General features: G+C 46.4%; 1 protein-coding gene across 1 annotated transcript in view; it reads left to right on the plus strand.

Annotated features, from left to right (window-relative positions):
- NHERF4 (NHERF family PDZ scaffold protein 4) overlaps positions 1-23,113 on the plus strand; it is a 131,586-nt gene that overhangs the window by 87,974 nt on the left and 20,499 nt on the right. The window contains exons 7-8 of the mRNA XM_075327664.1: positions 7,092-7,293; positions 19,707-19,903. Coding sequence (XP_075183779.1) covers positions 7,092-7,293; positions 19,707-19,903 — 399 coding nt within the window. The remainder of the gene's footprint in view (positions 1-7,091; positions 7,294-19,706; positions 19,904-23,113) is intronic.

Raw genomic sequence — 23,113 nt, forward strand, 5'->3', positions numbered from 1 at the left:
GGGCCTTCCATACAAGCAGCCCACTAAAATCCCAAGCATGAGTCCTGAGAGCAAGCTCCCACACTTAGCCACAGTGGGGAGCGGGGCCCGGCAAGTTTCAGACTACTGGACCACTACAGTGAATTTAAACTTTGTGCCAGGAGGCAGGTCACGGATCATCAGGCAGCACTGCAGGGGATGGGACCCGGACGAGCTCCCCTTTGAGAGGCAGCGGCACCCAGAGACTTAGTTTACCCTGTTGTCAGCGTCTGCTTTTTGGCTGAGTGAGTACCTGAGTGATTTCTCCATCACGGCACCCAGTAGCATCATCCAGAGTCCCGGGGCCTACCCCTACCCGTGGAGGGCAATGACACCTTGCTACTCCACTCCATTAACCCGGGATCTCCCAACGGTAGCGATGGTACTCCCAGTTACCGCACACCACGGATGCCGTCACGAACTATAACCCCCTAGTAAATATCCTCCCTATTTACTTTAGAGTGTGGCCCCTGAGCCCCCGGGTCCGGAGACCCTCGAGCCACGAACGAACACTACCCCTAGATCTGAGCGGTTCGATCCGCTGCTGGTGCAGCACAAATACTAACCAGAAAAACACATATATTGAAAATAAAAAGCTTTTGATGCTCACCTTCTCCAGCCACGCTGTCTCCAGCCGCTACTCTCTGCTGCTACCAGGTCAACTGCTTTTTTTCATGAATATGCATTTAACCGCTGCACTGCGACACGGAAGTAGCTCCAGCAGGGTCAGCGGTCGCCGGAAACACAGCAGAGCCGAAGAGTTCAGCACCACGGAGAGCAGGAGCGGGGACAGATGAGTATACCTTCATTTGCTGGCAGCACGGTGGCTCAGTGGTTAGCACTGCAGCCTTGCAGCGCTGGGGTCCTGGGTTCAAATCCCACCAAGGACAACATCTGCAAGGAGTTTGTATGTTCTCCCCATGTTTGTGTGGGTTTCCCCGGGCTCTCCAGTTTCCTCCCACACACCAAAGACATACTGATAGGGACTCTAGATTGTGAGCCCCAATGGGGACAGTGTTGCCAATGTATGTAAAGTGCTGTGCGATTAATAGCGCTATATAAATGAATAAATATTATTATTATATTATTATGTGCTATCACAAATGATGGATCACGGATAGCACATATGGAACCCATGTGTGCCGTGAATCACGTCACACGGAGTGACAGATGCATTTTTAACACGTCAGTGAAAAACGTCTGTGTTTTTCACTGATGTGTGAAACAGGCCTTATAGTGCTAGACAGTACTACTGATGCTGGGAAGCGTACTCTTACATTTTTGCACCGTCAATAAACAGCTCTCAAAATAGGATTCATTTTTTAAAAGGGTTAATAACAACAAACCACTTTCACATTCAAAACAGAATGGCTCAATAAAAAGCCTTTATAATTATCTAATCAGTTTGTGATAGCAAAGTAGTTGTGGATCTCCAAAAAGGGATATTTTTTAACTTCTAGTAGATGATGGGCCATTAATTCTTCAAAATTAAAACCATACAGTACACCTGTTTTATTTCCCTAATTACGTGAACACTTTTTGATGGCTTTTCATTAGCAATTACTTGTATATTTAGCAAAGTGTGTTTATGCGAATGTGTGCTTGCACGTAGTCCTGTCTATTCTACACAGTGGAGCAACGTCAGGAGACAGGACTACAGTTAGGTCCAGAAATATTTGGACAGTGACACAAGTTTTGTTATTTTAGCTGTTTACAAAAACATGTTCAGAAATACAATTATATATATAATATGGGCTGAAAGTGCACACTCCCAGCTGCAATATGAGAGTTTTCACATCCAAATCGGAGAAAGGGTTTAGGAATCATAGCTCTGTAATGCATAGCCTCCTCTTTTTAAAGGGACCAAAAGTAATTGGACAAGGGACTCTAAGGGCTGCAATTAACTCTGAAGGCATCTCCCTCATTAACCTGTAATCAATGAAGTAGTTAAAAGGTCTGGGGTTGATTACAGGTGTGTGGTTTTGCATTTGGAAGCTGTTGCTGTGACCAGACAACATGCGGTCTAAGGAACTCTCAATTGAGGTGAAGCAGAACATCCTGAGGCTGAAAAAAAAGAAAAAATCCATCAGAGAGATAGCAGACATGCTTGGAGTAGCAAAATCAACAGTCGGGTACATTCTGAGAAAAAAGGAATTGACTGGTGAGCTTGGGAACTCAAAAAGGCCTGGGCGTCCACGGATGACAACAGTGGTGGATGATCGCCGCATACTTTCTTTGGTGAAGAAGAACCCGTTCACAACATCAACTGAAGTCCAGAACACTCTCAGTGAAGTAGGTGTATCTGTCTCTAAGTCAACAGTAAAGAGAAGACTCCATGAAAGTAAATACAAAGGGTTCACATCTAGATGCAAACCATTCATCAATTCCAAAAATAGACAGGCCAGAGTTAAATTTGCTGAAAAACACCTCTTGAAGCCAGCTCAGTTCTGGAAAAGTATTCTATGGACAGATGAGACAAAGATCAACCTGTACCAGAATGATGGGAAGAAAAAAGTTTGGAGAAGAAAGGGAACGGCACATGATCCAAGGCACACCACATCCTCTGTAAAACATGGTGGAGGCAACGTGATGGCATGGGCATGCATGGCTTTCAATGGCACTGGGTCACTTGTGTTTATTGATGACATAACAGCAGACAAGAGTAGCCGGATGAATTCTGAAGTGTACCGGGATATACTTTCAGCCCAGATTCAGCCAAATGCCGCAAAGTTGATCGAACGGCGCTTCATAGTACAGATGGACAATGACCCCAAGCATACAGCCAAAGCTACCCAGGAGTTCATGAGTGCAAAAAAGTGGAACATTCTGCAATGGCCAAGTCAATCACCAGATCTTAACCCAATTGAGCATGCATTTCACTTGCTTAAATCCAGACTTAAGACGGAAAGATCCACAAACAAGCAAGACCTGAAGGCTGCGGCTGTAAAGGCCTGGCAAAGCATTAAGAAGGAGGAAACCCAGCGTTTGGTGATGTCCATGGGTTCCAGACTTAAGGCAGTGATTGCCTCCAAAGGATTCGCAACAAAATATTGAAAATAAAAATATTTTGTTTGGGTTTGGTTTATTTGTCCAATTACTTTTGACCTCCTAAAATGTGGAGTGTTTGTAAAGAAATGTGCACAATTCCTACAATTTCTATCAGATATTTTTGTTCAAACCTTCAAATTAAACGTTACAATCTGCACTTGAATTCTGTTGTAGAGGTTTCATTTCAAATCCAATGTGATGGCATGCAGAGCCCAACTCGCGAAAATTGTGTCACTGTCCAAATATTTCTGGACCTAACTATATGTGAGCATGCAGATGCATGAATGCGCTTTGAATTATAGACTTCCTTCACAGTGCTTCCTTGGGTGAGATAATTGCTATCACTTGGAAGAAAGGGATAGAAACAATCTCCAAATTAACTAAAGTAACACATTTTATAAGGTCTAAAGGGCGCTTTACACGCAACGACATCGCTAACGAGATGTCGTTGGGGTCACGGAGTTCGTGACGCACATCCGGCCTCGTTAGCGACGTTGTTGCGTGTGAAATGCGTGTGAAATGCACAAACGACCGTTAACGATCGTTAACGATCAAAATTACTTACCTTATCGTTGATCGTTGACGCGTCGTTCTAATCACAATTATCGTTGCTGTCACGATCGGGGGGTAACAAGCGGGCGTCACACCCCTCCTTTATACCTCCCGAACTGACAGACAGAGCACGTGACACACTCTCTAGCGCCCCTCTTATAGTCCGGCCAATTATGGAATTGCCCGACAATAAGCAAGGAGGCCGCTATTGCCGATACTTGAAGGGCTCCCGGTGAGAGTAGGGTATATATTCCCTCGACCTCCACGGACGGAATATATATAATCCTTCCCAAATCTCACCGGCTGCCCCACAATGATCCTTGGCACAAACTCGCTGCCACCAACCGATTTGCGGTAACTATTAAGCCGAACACACGGACGTGGGATTCAAGATCGAGATAACAGAATAGCCCAAGATTAATTATATAATTTAATCAGCCTAAGGAACACTAGAACTACAATATATACAATAGGGAATCTACAGAATATACAGTTATGTCAGAGTACAGTTACAAGCAAGATATGGATTACAAGCAGGCATACAATTCAAGCAGTTACCTTGTGCATCTGGCCACAGGGGGGCGCTGTTAGACCAGATTTCCGGAACTCCCTCACAGGTCTTTCCCGACCAGGCCCCCGAGCAAAGAAGAAGCTAAAATGTCCGAACTGTGGTTATCAATCCTGGCTTAATTCCTGTCCCCTCTTACCTTAGTGACCTCAGAGGGAGCACTGCTCCACCCCTGGCTGGAATCAGGATAATATCCAAAAAGGGGATATTGGCCATAACTTTGCCTGGGAACGTTGTAGGCGGACGCCAATGCTCTCATTGTGACAGTTATGAATTTAGCTGCAGAATGAGAGGACTCATGGCTTGTCTGCTAGTTCCCCACTGGCCGATATCACGCCTGGGGTACTTCCCGAGGTCCCACGCCCATAAAAAAGGTGTGCCAGCATCATCCGCATGAGGAGACACCATCTTTATGGTTGCCATATTTATCGGACATACGGCTTGCGAGATATTAACCATATTTTACCGGAGTCTTTCTGTCTGGTGGCTTCCAAAGCCTGGTAATGAGATACAAACTCCTGTTACAGGGTCATGGCAGGGGGTCATCCTGTGTCCATTGTTCACAGCTCATCTAATCTCCATATCACAGGAGATTGCCTCTGCTGTGTGACTGAGATGTGACACTTTTCTCTTGACTCTAGTCATCAAAGGATTCCGGTGATGTGTGAAGAAGAGAGGGGGGATGTCCTGTCAGGAGTGACTGGATCATAATTCATTGTCATCTCTGGATTTACCTCACAGTTGCTGTTGCAGGACGCAGGTTGTTTGTTGTTCCTGCGGCAGCACACATCGTTATGTGTGACACCTCGGGAAACAGGAACCTCACCTTACCTGCGGCCGCCGGCAATGAGGAAGGAGGAGGTGGGTGGGATGTTCGGCCAGCTCATCTCCACCCCTCCACATCTATTGGGCGGCCGCTTAGTGACGTCACTGTGACGCCGCACAAACCGCCCCCTTAGAAAGGAGGCGGTTCGCCGGCCACAGCGACGTCGCTAGGCAGGTAAGTACATGTGACGGTTCCTAGTGATGTTGTGTGCCACGGGCAGCGATTTGCCCGTGACGCACAACCGACGAGAGTGGGTGATTTCACCAGCGACATCGTTAGCGATGACGCTGTGTGTAAAGTGCCCTTAAGACCCCTAGAAAGATATGTATTTAGTTTACTATGCAATTTACAACTGATACTCCTATTAATGTGCATTTGACACAGTTCATATCTTTGTTTGCAATGTCCAACAGATGTTTTTGTTATTATACAGTGGTGAAATACGGTAAGTATTTTGATACACTGCTGATTTTGCAAGTTTTCCCACCTACAAAGAATGGAGAGGTCTGTAATTTTTATCATTGGTACACTTCAACTGTGACAGACAGAATAGAAAAAAATCCAGAAAACCACATTGTATGATTTTTTACTAATTAGTTTGCATTTTATTGCATAAAATAAGTATTTTATTACCTAACAACCAGCAAGAATTTTGACTCTCACAGACCCATTTTTTTTTCTTAAGAAGCCCACTTACTCTGCACTCATTACTTGTAATAATTGCACCTGTTTGAGCTCGTTATTTGTATAAAAGACACCTGTCCACACATTCAATCACACTCCAACCTCTTTGCCATGGCTAAGATCAAAGAGCTGTCTAAGGACACCAGAGACAAACTTGTAGACCTGTACAGAACAGTAGGCAAGCAGCTTGGTGAGAAGGCAACTACTATTGGCGCAATTATTAGAAAGTGGAAGAAACACAAGATGACTTTCAATCTTACTTTATCTAAGGCTCCATGCAAGTTATCGCCTAGTGAGGTAAGAATGATACTGAAAAAGGTCAGGAATTAGCCCAGAACTACACGGTAACAGCTGGCCAATGATCTGAAGAGAGCTGGGACCACAGTCTGAAAGATTAAAGTTTGTAACACACTATGCCATCATAGATTAAAAATCTGCAGGACACGCAAGATCCCCCTGCTCAGACCATCACAAGTCCAGGCCCATTTGAATTTTGCCAAAGACCATGGTAGAGGCATAGTAGAAGGTCATTTGGTCAGATGAGACCAAAATAGAATTTTTTGGTATCAACTCAACTCGTCGTTTTTGGAGAAAGAAGGATAAGTACAACCCCAATAACATCGTCCCAACCATGAAGCTTTGGGGTGGAAACATCATACTTTGGGGGTGCTTTTCTGCAAAAGGGACAAGACAACTGCACCATATTGAAGGGAGGTGGATGGGGTCACATATCGCGAGATTTTGGCCAACATTTTCCTTCCCTCACTAAGTGCATTGAATATGGGTCGTGGCTGGGTCTTCCAGCATGTCAATGACCCAAAAAACACAGGAAGGGCAACTAAGGAGTGGCTCCGCAAGAAACATTTCAAGGTCCTGGATTTGCCTAGCCTGTCTCCAGATCTGAACCCAATAAAAAATCATTGGCGGGAGCTGAAACTCAATGTTGCCCAGTGACAGCCCTTAAACCTGAAAGATCTGGAGAAGATCTGTATGGAGGAGTGGGCCAAACTCCCTGCTGCACTGTGTGCAAACCTGGTCAAGAAAAACAGCAAATGTCTGACCTCTGTAACTGCAAACAAAGGATTCTGTACCAAATATTAAGTTCTGGGGTTTTTTATTGCATCAAATACTTATTTCATGCAATAAAATGTAAATTAATTATTTAAAAATCATACAATGTGATTTTCTGGATTCTTTGGGGGGATTCTGTCTGTCCCAGTTGATGTGTACCTGCGATAAAAATTACAGATCACTCCATTCTTTGTAGGTGGGAAAACGTGCACAATCGGCAGTGTATCAAATACTTATTTTCCCCACATTATGTTGTATGATTGTAATATGTCAATGTGAGCACAGCATAAAGATGTGTACAAAAATGTGTTTTGTTTTTTATAGTTACATCAAAGTGGCTCTCGAGTAGTCCTCCTAGTTCTGGATTCATCTGCATGGGATATGTATGAGGCTCATGGAGTGACACCAAGCATAGCATTTGCTGATACATCTTCTTTACCATACCAGCCACGAAAGCTTCACTTGGTGAGATGCCCACAGGGATATGGGTTCCTTTTAAGACAAGAGAAGTGTTTAGGAGGACATGGTAAGCAATCTGATGTAAATAAACAACTGCAAGTAGCTGCATAGACAACCAACACAGAAAACACAACAGATCACTTTTACATTATGTATATGCCCCTACTGATGGAAGTGCTATACACTTAATACGATTTTTAGGTGGGTGATCACCTGGGTTATAATTTTCCCATATGTGTCCTCTAGCACATACCACTTTAGGCTCACATTCTGAAAATGGTATCACAAGTGGAGGGCACCATGCACAGTCTACACACAGAGTTGTTTTTATACATGATTCCATCTAAAAACTGTTATTTTTTTATGTGATATAGCAGACAAGAAAATCAGTAATTGTGGGAGAACTTCTTAAAAATAGACTGTTTGCATTGCAAAAATGTTATTATGGACGTTATTATAACGGATGTTGGGTTTGCAGCCATACTTAGGACCTTGGAGCCTAGGGGGAAAGAGATCCCACAACATCTATTTGGCTCATTTGAGAAGAGCAATACTAATAAAGACTCATCATAGTTGGGAGCCCTGATGTAAATCATTCATTGGGGCCCAACTACAAGTTACGCGGCTGTAGCTTTCACCAATTTTTGTTAAACTGTTAAGTTGATTAATGGGAATCCCGGAGGTGAGACACCCATAGATCAGTTGGAATCGGTGGCTAAATCTGCCTCAAGTCTTCAGTTGCTTTGCAATGCCATTCTAAGGGGCAAATAAGCATTACACATTTCCTTTTCAAATCAATAGGCTGTCCATTTAATGAATGGATGTACAGAATGTCTAAAAAATCAAAGCAGACCAAGACTTGCCATCTGCCTGACTGGTCAAATTCCAGGTGGACCGCGCTGCTACTGACCTCACCTGTTTTGATCCACCTACACTTGTTAATATCATGCAAACAGATACGTCTTCATGTGGGATACTGGCCATCAGACATCCTGTGGAGACATACTTAGGGCTGCTCCAGTCCACAATCTTCATGTCTCACCACTTGTGTGTACTGTGGCCTCTGCCTGTAGTTAGTGCAGGCAGAGAAACTGCTCTCTGACTATTTATATCAGATGCAGCTACACAAACGTTCAGGAGGGGACTTAGAGACACAAATATATTTCAATGAGATATAGCTTATAGTCCACAATGGGGAGGACTTTAACAACCATGGGGCTGATCTTAACGGTCATGGTTGCAACCATTCATCTGTGGGATTGATCTTCTGGGGGATGAGCATTGGAGGTGGTAAGTACTTATAACAGTGAAGATTTGCGGATGTGTTTATAATCTATATACAGTTAGGTCCAGAAATATTTGGACAGTGACACAAGTTTTGTTATTTTAGCTGTTTACAAAAACATGTTCAGAAATACAATTATATATATAATATGGGCTGAAAGTGCACACTCCCAGCTGCAATATGAGAGTTTTCACATCCAAATCGGAGAAAGGGTTTAGGAATCATAGCTCTGTAATGCATAGCCTCCTCTTTTTCAAGGGACCAAAAGTAATTGGACAAGGGACTCTAAGGGCTGCAATTAACTCTGAAGGCGTCTTCCTCGTTAACCTGTAATCAATGAAGTAGTTAAAAGGTCTGGGGTTGATTACAGGTGTGTGGTTTTGCATTTGGAAGCTGTTGCTGTGACCAGACAACATGCGGTCTAAGGAACTCTCAATTGAGGTGAAGCAGAACATCCTGAGGCTGAAAAAAAAGAAAAAAATCCATCAGAGAGATAGCAGACATGCTTGGAGTAGGAAAATCAACAGTCGGGTACATTCTGAGAAAAAAGGAATTGACTGGTGAGCTTGGGAACTCAAAAAGGCCTGGGCGTCCACGGATGACAACAGTGGTGGATGATCGCCGCATACTTTCTTTGGTGAAGAAGAACCCATTCACAACATCAACTGAAGTCCAGAACACTCTCAGTGAAGTAGGTGTATCTGTCTCTAAGTCAACAGTAAAGAGAAGACTCCATGAAAGTAAATACAAAGGGTTCACATCTAGATGCAAACCATTTTGGGTTTGGTTTATTTGTCCAATTACTTTTGACCTCCTAAAATGTGGAGTGTTTGTAAAGAAATGTGTACAATTCCTACAATTTCTATCAGATATTTTTGTTCAAACCTTCAAATTAAACGTTACAATCTGCACTTGAATTCTGTTGTAGAGGTTTCATTTCAAATCCAATGTGGTGGCATGCAGAGCCCAACTCGCGAAAATTGTGTCACTGTCCAAATATTTCTGGACCTAACTGTATATAATTGCCTTATTCTGTCTGTCTGTCTGTCTGTCTATCTGTCTGTCTGTCTGTCTGTCTTGCTCCAAAATTGTGTCCTTATGGTGACACAAAGCTGATTGGCCGCTGGGCTCGCCATGGCCCCGCCCCCCCGCACGGATTGCCCGCTCGCCCAGGCTGCGCCCCCACACGGATTGGCCGGCCGCTCGCCCAGGCTCCGCCCCCCCCACAGATTGGCCTCTCGCCCCGGCACCCTGCAGGCATTGGCAACTCGGCCACGCCCCGCCCCCCTCACGCAATGCCCGCTAGCTCTGGCCCCGACTACCAGGTGATTACTGTACCCCTGGGAGCCCACATCAGCGTACGCCGCCAAACCAGCCGACACATACCCTCGCATTGCTGGGGCTGGCCGGCGTATGCTGGTGTGGGCTCCCGTGCGAGCGGGGGACGAGATGCGCTGGTAACCATGGTAGCATAGTTACCAGCGCATCAAGGTCCTGCAGCGGCGGAAAATACACACACGCACACACATAACAGCACACACACACACACACACACACATCAGATCACACTCACTCTCACACACACATCACATCGCATCCACATACTCACAACATCCTGGGATATCGCTTGCTTCTCGGCGGCGATATTGTGCTGTGAGCTTCCAGGACCTGCCGGAGGATCACATGGCCAGAAGCATGTGGTATCTCCGGATGTTGTGAGTATGAGCGCGTATGTGCAATATCGTCAATGTGTGTGTGTGTGAGTGTATGCGATCGAGTGTGTGTGAGTGTATGCGATCGGGTGTGTGTGAGTGTATGCGATCGGGTATGTGTGAGTGTATGCGATCGGGTGTGTGTGAGTGTGTGTGAGTGTATGCGATCGGATCTGTGAGTGTCAGCAGAGGAGCACGGCGTGCTGGAGGAGGCTGGGAGGAGAGAGGCTGATCCTGGGGAAGGCTGGGATGGGGAGGCTGAGAGAAGAGAGGCTGATGCTGGGGGAGGCTGAGGCTGGGGTAGGCTGGGAGGAGAGAGGCTGATGCTGGGGACCGAAAAGGCATCAGCTGGGGACAGAAAAGGCTGATGCTGGGAGGAGAGAGGCTGATGCTGGGATGAGAGAGGCTGATGCTGGGGACAGAGAGGCTGATGCTGGGAGGAGAGAGGCTGATGCTGGGATGAGAGAGGCTGATGCTGGGGACAGAGAGGCTGATGCTGGGAGGAGAGAGGCTGATGCTGGGATGAGAGAGGCTGATGCTGGGATGAGAGAGGCTGATGCTGGGGACAGAGAGGCTGATGCTGGGGACAGAGAGGCTGATGCTGGGATGAGAGAGGCTGATGCTGCGGGTAGAGAGGCTGATGCTGCGGGTAGAGAGGCTGATGCTGGGAGGAGAGAGGCTGATGCTGCGGGCAGGGAGGCTGATGCTGCGGGTAGAGAGGCTGATGCTGGTGCAGCATGGGGGATGGAGCACGATGGGGGGTGCGCAGCATGGGGGATGTAGCACGTTTGGGAGTGCGCAGCATGGCGGATGGACCACGTTTGGGAGTGCGCAGCATGGCGGATGGAGCACGTTTGGGAGTGCGCAGCATGGCGGATGGAGCACGTTTGGGAGTGCGCAGCATGGCGGATGGAGCACGTTTGGGAGTGCGCAGCATGGCGGATGGAGCACGTTTGGGAGTGCGCAGCATGGCGGATGGACCACGTTTGGGAGTGCGCAGCATGGCGGATGGAGCACGTTTGGGAGTGCGCAGCATGGCGGATGGAGCACGTTTGGGAGTGCGCAGCATGGCGGATGGACCACGTTTGGGAGTGCGCAGCATGGCGAATGGAGCACGTTTGGGAGTGCGCAGCATGGGAGATGGAGCACGATGGGGGGTGCGCAGCATAGGGGATGGAGCACGATGGGGAGTGCGCTGCATGGGGGATGGAGCACGATGGGGAGTGCGGAGTATGGCGGATGGAGCACGTTTGGGAGTGCACAGCATGGCGGATGGAGCACGTTTGGGAGTGCGCAGCATGGCGGATGGAGCACGTTTGGGAGTGCGCAGCATGGGAGATGGAGCACAATGGGGGGTGCGCAGCATAGGGGATGGAGCACGATGGGGAGTGCGCTGCATGGGGAATGGAGCACGATGGGGAGTGCGCTGCATGGGGGATGGAGCACGATGGGAAGTGCACACCTCCCCCCAACACACACACACACACACGCGCGCGCACTGCACAACACACCACACACACACACTGGGAACCACAAACAACTGCCCTACACAGACACCCACACACACAGACAACGCTGCACACACAAATATACGCACATACCGCACAACACACACATTGCACAAAATATACCTCCCCCCAAAACACACCACACACACACAAACCGCGCAACACACACACAACGCTACAGACACACAGCGCTCCACAAACAACGCAACACACATACAACACCGCTCTCACCCCCCGTCACACCCAGACAACACCCAGAACATGTACAGCGCCCTACACAAACACTTGGTAACTACACACAACAACATCTATATATATATATATATATAACAAAAATCATACATGAACTACACAATACGTAAATTCTAGAATACCCGATGCGTAGAATCGGGCCACCTTCTAGTGTATTTATAAACCCCTTGAAAGACAACATATGCAAGGAGTTTGTATGTCCTCCCCATATTTGTGTGGGTTTCCTCCTACGGGTTCTATGGTTTCCTCCCACACTCCAAAGACATACTAATAAGCAATTTAGATTGTGAGCCCCAATGGCAACAGCGATTATGTCTGTAAAGCGCTGCGAATGTAATGGCGCATAGTAAGTAACATAAATAAATAAAATCAAGTAAACTGTATTTGCTTGTACTATACTAGTTTTCATGTGTCTGAAGTGTGCATTGTGCGAGTGTGAGTTGTGCACTGTGTGATGTATGCCCTGAGCTTGTGTGACGTGTACGCTGTATGTGACGTGTGCTGTGCTTTTGTGATGTATGCTCTGTACTTGTGCAATGTGTGTTGTGTGCTACATGTGCACTGTGCCTGAGTGACATGTACCCTGTGCTTGAGGTACATATGACTTATGTTTGTGTGACATGTGCACTGTGTTGATGTGGCCTGTGCCCTGTGTGTGACATGCACCGTGTGCTTGTGTGACATGTGTGCCATGCTTGTGTGGCCTGTGCTCTGTGATTGTGTGAAATGTTTCCTGTGCTTGAGTACCCTGTACTTGGCTGATGTTGTTTTGTGATTGTGTGATGCCCTGGCCTATCAGGTCATCACAGGGTACTGTGAAATCTGCCCTTCTGTGCAATAACCATCTCCTCCTTAGTTAGGGGTCCCTAACTTTTGGTGTTGCCAAAACCAGCTAATCAAAATCCTAGGAACCCTCTGCACCACACCCATCAGACACACCAGTGGACGGCCTAAGTGGAATAGGGTCGCCCACTTGGGGGGTTGGTAAGGGGAGGTCAGGAGTGTCAGGAGTAGGCCAGTGTAGTGTTGGAAGTGAAGGAGAGAGGAGGTCAGGAGCTGGGCTCCTTGGAAGTAACTAGGTGGCAGACGGTGGTCTGAGCCTAGTAGGAGCTGGACCCCCGGTCACAGGGGATCGTGACAAGGGGCACAGTATTGTCGTGGAGGACAGCCGGTGGCCTTGTACTATCACCGGGCTGGGACCAGGGCATGACGGGGTACGTGGACCCTAGGTTAGGGAGTAGCTTCAGGCAACCTGACAATTCACCCGACGAGAACAGAGCCTTCAAGATCCGCTCTCCACCCACTCCAAAATCGGCGTACTAGCGCTGTGAGGGGGATAGGACTTTCCACTAAAACTGTCCAGGTTTACCAAGTTGTCGGTGTCAGCTTTATGTGTAACATGCGCCCTGAGCTTGTGTGATGTGTTCTGTGTTTGTGTAACATGTTCCCTGAGCTTGTGTGAAATGCACCCTGTGCACTGTGCTTGTGTGACCTTTGCACACTGCCTGTGTGATAAGTACCATAGTGCGTGTGTGATATGGGCCCTGTACTTGTGTGATGTGTGCCATGTACTTCTTTGCCCTAAGCTTTTGTGCCATGTGCCCTGTGATTGTGTGACATGTGCCCTGTACTTGTATGATGTGTTTCTCTGTGCTAGTCTGACGTGTGACCTATGCTTGTGTGACATTTCGCACTGTGCTTATATGGCTAGTTCCATATGTTCCCAGTTTTTTTTGCTGTGAGAAAAATTCTGCATCTAAATGTTTCTTTAAATGGGGTTGTTAAATATTTTTACTGCATAGGCCTGTAGTGTGTAAAAATAATAAAATCAGCGTTAATTATCTCCTGTCATTCCAGCACTGCCTTTCCCACTGTTCCCAGTTTTTGTTGACAGCCTGCTGCATGATGTCACACCTGCAGAACATTTGACTGCTATAACCAATTAGTGGGCTCGCACATTTTATCTCTTCAAGATCGCTGAGCCCAGTTATTGGCAGCAGGGACATACAGATATACTGTAGTCATGCTCAAAACTGTTGGCACCCTTGAAATTGTTCCAGAAAATGAAGTGTTTCTCCCAGGCAATTATTACAATTACACATGTTTTGTTATACACATATTTATTTCCTTTGTTTTTATTGGAACAACACAAAAAAATAATAAAAAAAAGGAAGATTGGACAAAATTTCACACAAAAACCCCAAAATAAGCTGGACAAAATTGTTGTCACTTTTCCAAAATAGTGGGTAAATAACTTTCATGTGATGCTGTGGTAAGTAACAGGTGTGGGCAATATGAAAATCACACCTGAAACCAGATAAATAGGGGAGAAGTTGACTCAATTTGTGCATTGTGCATCTGATTGTGCCACACTAAGCATGGTGAACATAAAGAGAAGAAGAGAAATGTCTGAGGCCTTGAGAACCAGAATTGTTAAAAAATATCAACAATCTCAAGTTTAAAAGTCCATCTCCAGAGATCTTGATGTTCCTTTGTCCACATAATAAAGAAGTATACAACCCATGGTGAACCCATGGTGCCGTAGCTAATCTCCTTGAATGTGGACGGCATTGAAAAATTGATGAAAGGTTGCAAAGCAGGAAGTCTGGATGGTGGAGAAGCCGCCCCAATCAAGTTGAAATTCAGGCTCTCGTGAAGGCTCAGGGTTCATCAGTGTCAGCATGAACCAGCTGTCAACATTTGAATTAAATTAAATTTAACACTATGGTGGGAGACACAGGAGGACCCCACTGCTGACACAGACATAAAAAACATAGCCTGCAGTTTGCCAAATTGTACATGAGTAAGCCAAAATTCTTCTGAGAAAGCATCTTTTGGACAGATGAGACCAACGTAGAGCTTTTTGGTAAAGGACATCATTCTACTGTTTACTGAAAACAGAATGATGCCTACAAAGAAAGAACAGAGTACTTACAGTCTAATATGGTGAAGGTTCAAAGATGTTTGGGATTGTCTTGACTGTGTGCAATGCACCATGAAAGCTGAAGACTACCAAAGGATTTTGGGTTGCAATGTAGTGCCTAGTGTCAAAATATAAGCCCAAATTGTAAAAATATAATAGGTGAAAAAGATTTTGATTATGTAAGTATAGTATATATACTTACATGATCAAAATCTTTTTCACCTATTTAATTATATGTCAGGTGTCCGCCTGTTTTTCTTTTTTCTTTCCTGTTTTTCTGTATAATGTTTTTGGGGTTTCTTCCCTATTTGTTTACATTTTAATTATTTAATAATAAAATTGAATATTTTTACTTTGTGCTTCTATTTTCTCTTTCTTTGGGTTGTTTTAAAAAAAGAATGGTCCAAAATTCAAGTTGACAGGTGTAAGAAGCTTGTTGATGGTTAAAGAAAGTGATTGATTTCAGTTATTTATTTCAAAGGGTGTGCACAAGTATTAAATTGAAGGTGTCAAGTCCAGTCCATTTTTGGAATTTTGTGTGAAATTATGTCCAATTTGCCTTTGTTTCCAGAAATATTTGTACAGTAACACAAGTTTTGGCACTTTAGCTGTTTACCAAAACACATTCAAGATATAGTTATATAATCAATATGCGGCTTACTGTGCAGAATCTCAGCTTTAATTTAAGGGTATTCACATCCTAATTGGAGTAAAGGTTTAGGAATTACAGCTCTTTAATACATAGCTGCCTCTTTTTCAAGGGACCAAAAGTAATTGAACAATTATCTCAATATCTCTTAAAATAGGATACACGAGCTATTCCCTCATAAACCTATTGTTACGTCACCGCCGGAGTCTGCTCCAGCGACTTCTGCTCCGATCGCCAGGCGACGCCGTGTTCCTGCCGTGGATGGTGCTGGTGATGGGAGAGAAGTCGATGCCAGCGGCACCAGTGGGTGCAGGCTCTGATCATCCACTGGGCTGGGTTAGCTTGGGATCTGCAGTACCGCTGGCTGACTGTGGGTGGCATGTGTCTTCCAGCTTAAGTTGCCAGCGTTCAGCTACAGCCAATGGGAAGACATCACACCCTTCTTATTTCCCCTCCTGTCACATGATTACTGCCAGATATAGTTCTGATTTTCCTGGCTCCTGTTATGTCCTATTCTGTTGGTGATTCCTGTGTTGACTTCTGCGTGTTTTGACTACTCTTCTGCCTACTGTTTTTGTACCTTGCTGCCCGACCCGGATCTGACCTCTGCTACGTTTGCTGACTACGTCACTGCCTGCCGATTCTGTCCCTGTTCCGCTATTCCTGGTTTGACCCTGCCTGACTACTACTCTCATCGGACTGCAGCCTTCCACAGGTAGTGATCTCCAGTTCCCTGTGTAATTCCAAATCCCTGTATAGGGGTTAAAGGGTTTCAGGGTTCTGGGGGTCCTACTTGGTGAGTGGCTTCCCTCTAGCCTCCCCGTTACAGCCCATCTGAGTCTGTAGATCCAGGCAGGCGTTACACCTATCAATTAAGGAGGTAAAGATTCTGGAGCTGATTCCAGGTGTGGCATTTGTCTTTGGAAGTGGTTGCTGTTAACCCACAATTTGTGGTCAATGAGCTATCAATGGAAGAGAATGAGACCATCATTAGGCTAAAAAAATAAAAGAAATCCATCACAATTATCAGGATTGGCTAAATCAACAGTTTGGTACATCCTGCAAAAAAAGATAGCACTGGTGAGCCTCGGAACTTAAAAAGGCCTGGCCATCCTTGAAAAACAACAGTGGTGGTGATTGCAGAATCCTTCCCATGGTGAAGAAAAACCCAAGTGAAGATAACTCAATAGGAAGTAAGTGTTTCAGTATCTAAAAGGCAACGGATCTATCTCTTCAATAAAAAATATACAATTAAATAATCATCCATTAAAATCACATTATAGTATTGCATAATCCAAAGGCGAGGAAAGTCCCATTGGAGAAGACGTTAATTCGGGTTGACATCCTTCTTACGCATAATATAAACATAAAATGGCTAAAGAGTGATTTAAAAACATTGCTGGGGGGACATACATATGATTTTAAATTCTAAAATTACACATACAATTACCGTAGGACAAAATAGCAACAAACAGAGAAATCAATAACATAACAACTATATGGAAATATTCCAACATTAGCATATTTTAATGAAATCATCAATAAGGTATGCTAATACCGTATTGATTATTTCAATCAAAATTCTTTTCTTCACTTTTCTTTTATTTGGTTTTGTAATTTGAAAAAGGGCAAAAAAAATATCATAAAAATGCATACTTGTCACAAAGAAATGTCTGGGAATACAATTTTAAGCGCTGATTCATGTCGTCCTAGATATACAAAAATTGGTATTCTGGTAGGGAAATGATTCCTGCAAAGCGGAATTGTACAGATGAAGAACAATTCAATAAAGAGAGTGAATGTGGGGCCAATAAAATAGTGATAAAAAGGTCACAAAATTACCTAACAATTAAAAATATAAGCATTAACAATACAATAAAAATAACAGTGAAGATGTACAAAAAAGGTCTTTGTAACTACATTTAGCCAGGAATTTGGTCAAATAAAAAAAATTGTAAAATAAATATTTATCTATATTATACAGTGGTTGCCATCGTAAAAAAATTAAACAAAATAGTAGCCTTTTTTCTTCTAAAAAAATCCCATACTTTATCAAGATTTTTGATTCGTAGTTTAGTTTTTCAGAAACCTCGTAAGGTAGATAAAAATTGTCTTACACCCATTGGGTTCAAAAAGTGCGGTACACTAGTTAGAACTTAGCCTTAGATGGTGTGATTAGAAATACATACCATAGATGGATGTGTGACGCCCCTGCGGTAACCAGGTGTCATAAAAACAAGGTAACAATTAAGGTAACAGCTCGGGTCCTACATGACTGTGCCAGTCATTAAACACACACCAGCACACCAGGAGGACATATACACTCTCTATACCCGACTGGGAGCCTCACTTAGCCAGATGACAAGGCTGGCACTGTGAGAAAACAGACAGCCAACTGGGAAGAAGAGACCAGACTTGGGGGAGGAGAAAGTGACCTAGGAAGTGTTGGTGAGCAGTCAGTCGGCAGTATACAGTGAAAGAGGAAGGGTGTCAAGATAGACCAGAGACTCTTGAGACACAGAAAGGAAAGTGAGGAGTAAGAAAGTCAGCGGAGTGGTAGTAAAGAGACTGCAAAGACCTGAGTGGTAAGAACAGCCACTCAGAGAAGGAAAGTAGCTGCAGAGCGAGAGAGAGCAAGCTCCAAGGACAGAGGGATCCTGTGGAGTGGACATCCAGGGCTCACAGTACTTTTGCACGCACGGGGTGCAGATCCCAGAACAGACAAGGTCTTCAAGCCATCCGTTAATTCTGCCAGATGGGTGGGTTTTCAGGACTCATCTGCCACCACTAATGTCCAAGGCATCAGCAACAAAGAGGGACCGCAACAAATTCCCTTAAATAGTCCAAGCTGCCTGCGGCAGGACCCAGACACCAGGAGGACCTCCAAGTGCTCCACGCCAGGGAGGACCCACATACACAGGAGTGCACAGGTGGACAGTGGCACCAGGTTGGCAGACACAGTCATCAGGACTCTGGCGAACCTGGAATCCAGTACGTCTCAGTGCGTCGAACCAGTGAGTAAATACCATCAAACTGCCCTTTCTGTTTGGACTGACTTATTGCCGCGCGCCTCCACGTTAACCCCTTACCTACTCCTGGGAAAAGCCCTGCTTGCGGAGGGCTCCACCATCCACGCTGCCCTATCCATCATCCCCAGTGAGAACCCGCAGCGGCGGCCCTATCATCCCTGGCCGCAAACCGCGAGTGGCGTAGTTGGATTTTTTATTTTATTTCTTTTTTTTTTCTTTCATTTAAAACTGGTCGACGGTGCCCCTGGATCTGGTACCCCTCAAGCCACGGACCGGCCGGATCCGAGCAGCCCGGCTGCCCCGGGGCGCGACAGATGCATGCCTGCCATCTTTGTACATGTATGAAAAAAATTTTGCAAAGTGTTGTAATTGCAAAAAAAGTCGCAGGTTTAAGATCTCTAAAAATAGTTATTTAAAATAAGTAAATAAATAAAACTACCCCTCTTTTTTCATTTTATAAAAAAAATGACCAGTATGGGCCATTATGGGGACATATATATTAGGATGGGGACATATATTCCAGGAGAAAGCCATGATTGGGGTCATACACCATTATATAGCCATGATGTGGACATATACCAGGATGGGCCATGATGGAGACATATATACCAGGATGAGGCCATATATACCAGGATGGGCCATGATGGGGACATATATACCAGGATGGGGCCATGATGGCGGTATACATACCAGGATGGGGCCATATATACCAGAATATAGCCATATTGTACATGCATGAAAAAAGTTTTGCAAAATGTTGTAACCGGAAAAGGATAGAAGTTTCAATATGTCACCAACTTGTTATATAAAATATTAGCTGTAGTAGTTCTTAATGTGGGGTGTACTCATTTCTGCATCAACCAAGTTGAGTAAAACTGGAGATTCTGTAAGAAAAGTTATATTATTAACCTTGCCTTCATGTGATGGGATAAAAATATTCTATGAAACTAAGTGTTGTCAAAATTTTGAAATTGTCTTGTGTCCAGTGAAATATTGATTGACTTCTTATTTTTCAAAGTTTTCTTCCTGCATGAAGATCACCGGTCTTGAATTGTGGCCAAAGTATGTAGACGTTATAATATTTTACTACAAACTTAAATGAATTATCCTGCTTTTTTGCAGGTCAGTTTCTGCGTGAGTTGGACCCAGGACTTCCAGCAGAAGTTGCCGGGATGCGTGAAGGAGACCGCCTATTGGGAGTGAATGGACAGAGTGTAGAGGGACTGGAACATGAAGATATAGTCAGTCTCATTCAGGAAAGTAGAAAACAAGTAACCCTGCTTGTCATCAGCAATGAGGGAGACAGATTCTACAGTGAGGTAATTAATGGCCTCTTGACAATTATTAATAAAATGACCCAAAAATCTGAAAAAAATGAGTAGTTAGATATTTAAAGAGATCTTTTCACCAGTATGAGCATATTAAACATGCCACATCATGGAATAGTGGTTGCAGAGCTGAGCAATATGTAGTATTTATTTTGCATCTCCATTGCTGAGATTAAGTTTATGTTCTAATTTCCCCCTTAATCACATTAGCAGAGATCCTTCTCTGGTGATGTGACGCCCTGGACTAGCCAGGTAGTCACAGACACAACACCACACACACCCCTTCCCCGGACAGGTGACAACAGTCAAACAAAAATCCTTGTTGCCACCCTCCAGGGTCTGATGTCCACACCAGGTGGGGCGGAGCCAGGCGGTTAACTCCGCCCACCGAGGAGTTCACAGTCCTCGAGGCGAGAAAACAGTCAGTCAGAGAGTCAGTGAAAGAGAGTGAGAGCGTGGAGAGGAGAGGAGTAAAGACTGCACAGGCAGACCTGGGACCAGGCCTGCCACAGACTGTCTAGGTGTCTGGGTCGGAGCCCAGGCACCTCCAGCAAGGAAGGCAGACAGTGGTGGCCGTCTGCAGGAGTTGGTGAGCGGTCGGTGGAACCGTAGGACCGGGGTCGGGCGGTGGCCCGCCGGTGCCGAACTGGGGAGCCGATTGGAGCCAAGCATCAGGCAGAGTACTCAGACCCCGACTAGGCTAGAAGCCGCCCTGATAGCCGAATGTCAGGGGTTTATTCCCACCCAAGTCCCGATTAACGGCAACAGCCCAACCATCCCGGATAAGTGCCACCGCCAAAGGCAAGAGATCCAAAGGGCCAGCGCCTGCGGGCAAATGGGCTCCTACGACACTTACACGTGATAGAAAGCCACTGCACAGGCAGAGAGATCCCACGGGCCAGCGTCTGCGGGCAAACGGGCTCCTCCGACATATACAAAGCCAGGGAGTGGACTCCTGTCGCTGAAGCACAGGCAGTCTACACACACTACACGGTGCAGGAGAAAGGCCAAGACCACCTAACCAGGTGGGGGACCAGACGCAGCCGGCTGCGGGCACCGACCACCATCAACTTTGTTTACCAGAGACTTGTGTGTGTCAATAACAGTGAGTACAACAGTGCCACCCGGCCACGCACTGCCCTGCACCGCCCAGCTACTCTCCCCAATGGGTCCCGGGGCCATCATCCCTGCCCACGGAGGGGTTAACATCTTGCTTCATAACCATCTCCCCCGGGTGTCCCATAACTGCAGCGTTGGTATCTACACCTTAACCACATCCCGTGGGTGGCGTCACAAACTCAAACACGGCTACGGCCGTACACCTACCTACCACCCCCCTAAGTAGCGTCAGCACCTTTTCAGAGCGAAGTGACGCCGGGTCCGGAGGCGCTCGAGCTACCCACTAGCGAGCCTGGATCCGAGCAGCTCGGCGGTAGCCGAGCACGGGGTGGTACACATCGACTCTTCTGGCATCACGAACAGGATACTTACCTTTTCACTTACCTAGTGAAGTGCGCCTTGAAGTGAACTCAGCGGTGATCCGTTGCGAAATTTGCAGAATCCGCCATCTTGCCACCATCTTTTGGCGTGAAGATTCCCGCCAGAGTCTTCTTCCCCGCAGAAAGGGCGCGAAAAGCCGAAGCCCCGCCCCCTGGGAACACGGCCGTGCAGCAAAGCGTGCGGTCGGAAAGCTAAACTGATCGGCCGGAGAAGGGAGTGTCGCAAAAAGACCAAGGGGGAGCGGATGGAGGATGTCGGCATTCAGGGAGGCGAGCGGAGCGGTGCCCATCACCGGAGTGGCGGGACACTGAAGCGGCAGAGGTGGAGTGGCTTTTGATCTGGAAGACCGCAACCCGAACGAGCTCCCCACAGGAACCGCTGCCTGGTTGGAGTGGGAGCTGGGCCGAATCTGCATCCGGGTAAGAGCGCAATCCTTGCAACAGGTGCTCGACTGGAAAGCGGAGGTCCGGAGAATGGTTGCCGTGGTGTGGGCCCGTGAACAGAGGGTCTCGGCCGCAGTGCCGCGCCACAATAAAGCCACGCAAACCCCCATGTCGTCCCTCATCAGCTGGGAGCTGGAGCCCGCCAGTACCGTGACAAGTGAGCCCGGAGTAGCGCAACTCATGGAAGAAGAGGTACCATTTACACTGCCCCGCCGCCATTCCCGATGGAGGTCCATAGTCCAGGGATCTATTGCACCTGGAAGGGGAGCCCGATAACCCATCCGAAGATGGTGCAGTATGGTCCCCTGCAATGGTAGCCGCAGCTGTAAGTTAACCCCCGAAGTTGAAAGTTAAAAAAGTTGAAAAGTTTTAAGTACAGCACCTGCTCTTGCTAAAATAGACTCTTGTCCTTTTGTTGAACGTCCCCAAGTTCCCCGGGAGACGCCATCCAGCACACTGGGTGGAAGGGAAAGAAAAGCTGCCCGACTTGTTGAACACTGCTGCGGTTGGAGTTCCAGAGGGCGCCATCAGGGGTAGGAGCCCCCTGGTGGAGGACGGTAAGCTAGTTAAGCTGGAGCAAGGACAGTTCCCGTTACAGAGCCCGGTTTACCGTACCCGCACTGCAGGCAGTGGAAGACGGGGTCTTTCTGGACAGTGTCACCGTGAGTGAATGTGGCATTGGGGACCCATGCTGCCCTGTGGTGGACTGTGGGAAAGTTGCCGAGGAAGCTGCGCCGGCAGCAGACTTGTAAATAATCCCGGACCAACCTTTCAGGTCCTTCAGCCATGGGGAGGCTGGTTGGAGGAAGGGCCTGCGGCAGAGGAGGCCGGGGTCCTGTCACAATTGCAACCGGTGACTACCCTCCGGGTCAGGGGTCCCTTAGACGTGGGGCCTCTGAGAGACTGCCGAGTATGGAACTTTGTACCCGGTCCGTATGGGCAACACCCGGACCCGAACCCAATTCCTGGACTGGGGAAAAGGGGTGCTGACCTGGTTTTAGAGGCAGCATCAAGGTTCAGGTTTGCTTTGGTGGGCAATTGAAAGGAGCCGGTCCCGTCCCGTTCCCGGTTAATAAAAATGTTTTTTATATGTTTGCAACATTTAAGCAAAATGCCTCCCGTCAAGGGAAGAAACAAAAGCTTTCATAATTGTAAATATGTTAGTATGCTTGTTCACCGTTTTTATCTTTTTCAGTTCAGAAAAATAAACGGTGGTGGTCGGACAGCCCGCAGATGGTCTGTAGTTAACCAAGGGGGA

The sequence above is a fragment of the Anomaloglossus baeobatrachus genome, chromosome 11 (assembly GCF_048569485.1).
Source record: "Anomaloglossus baeobatrachus isolate aAnoBae1 chromosome 11, aAnoBae1.hap1, whole genome shotgun sequence".
In the NCBI taxonomy this organism is placed as follows: domain Eukaryota; kingdom Metazoa; phylum Chordata; class Amphibia; order Anura; family Aromobatidae; genus Anomaloglossus; species Anomaloglossus baeobatrachus.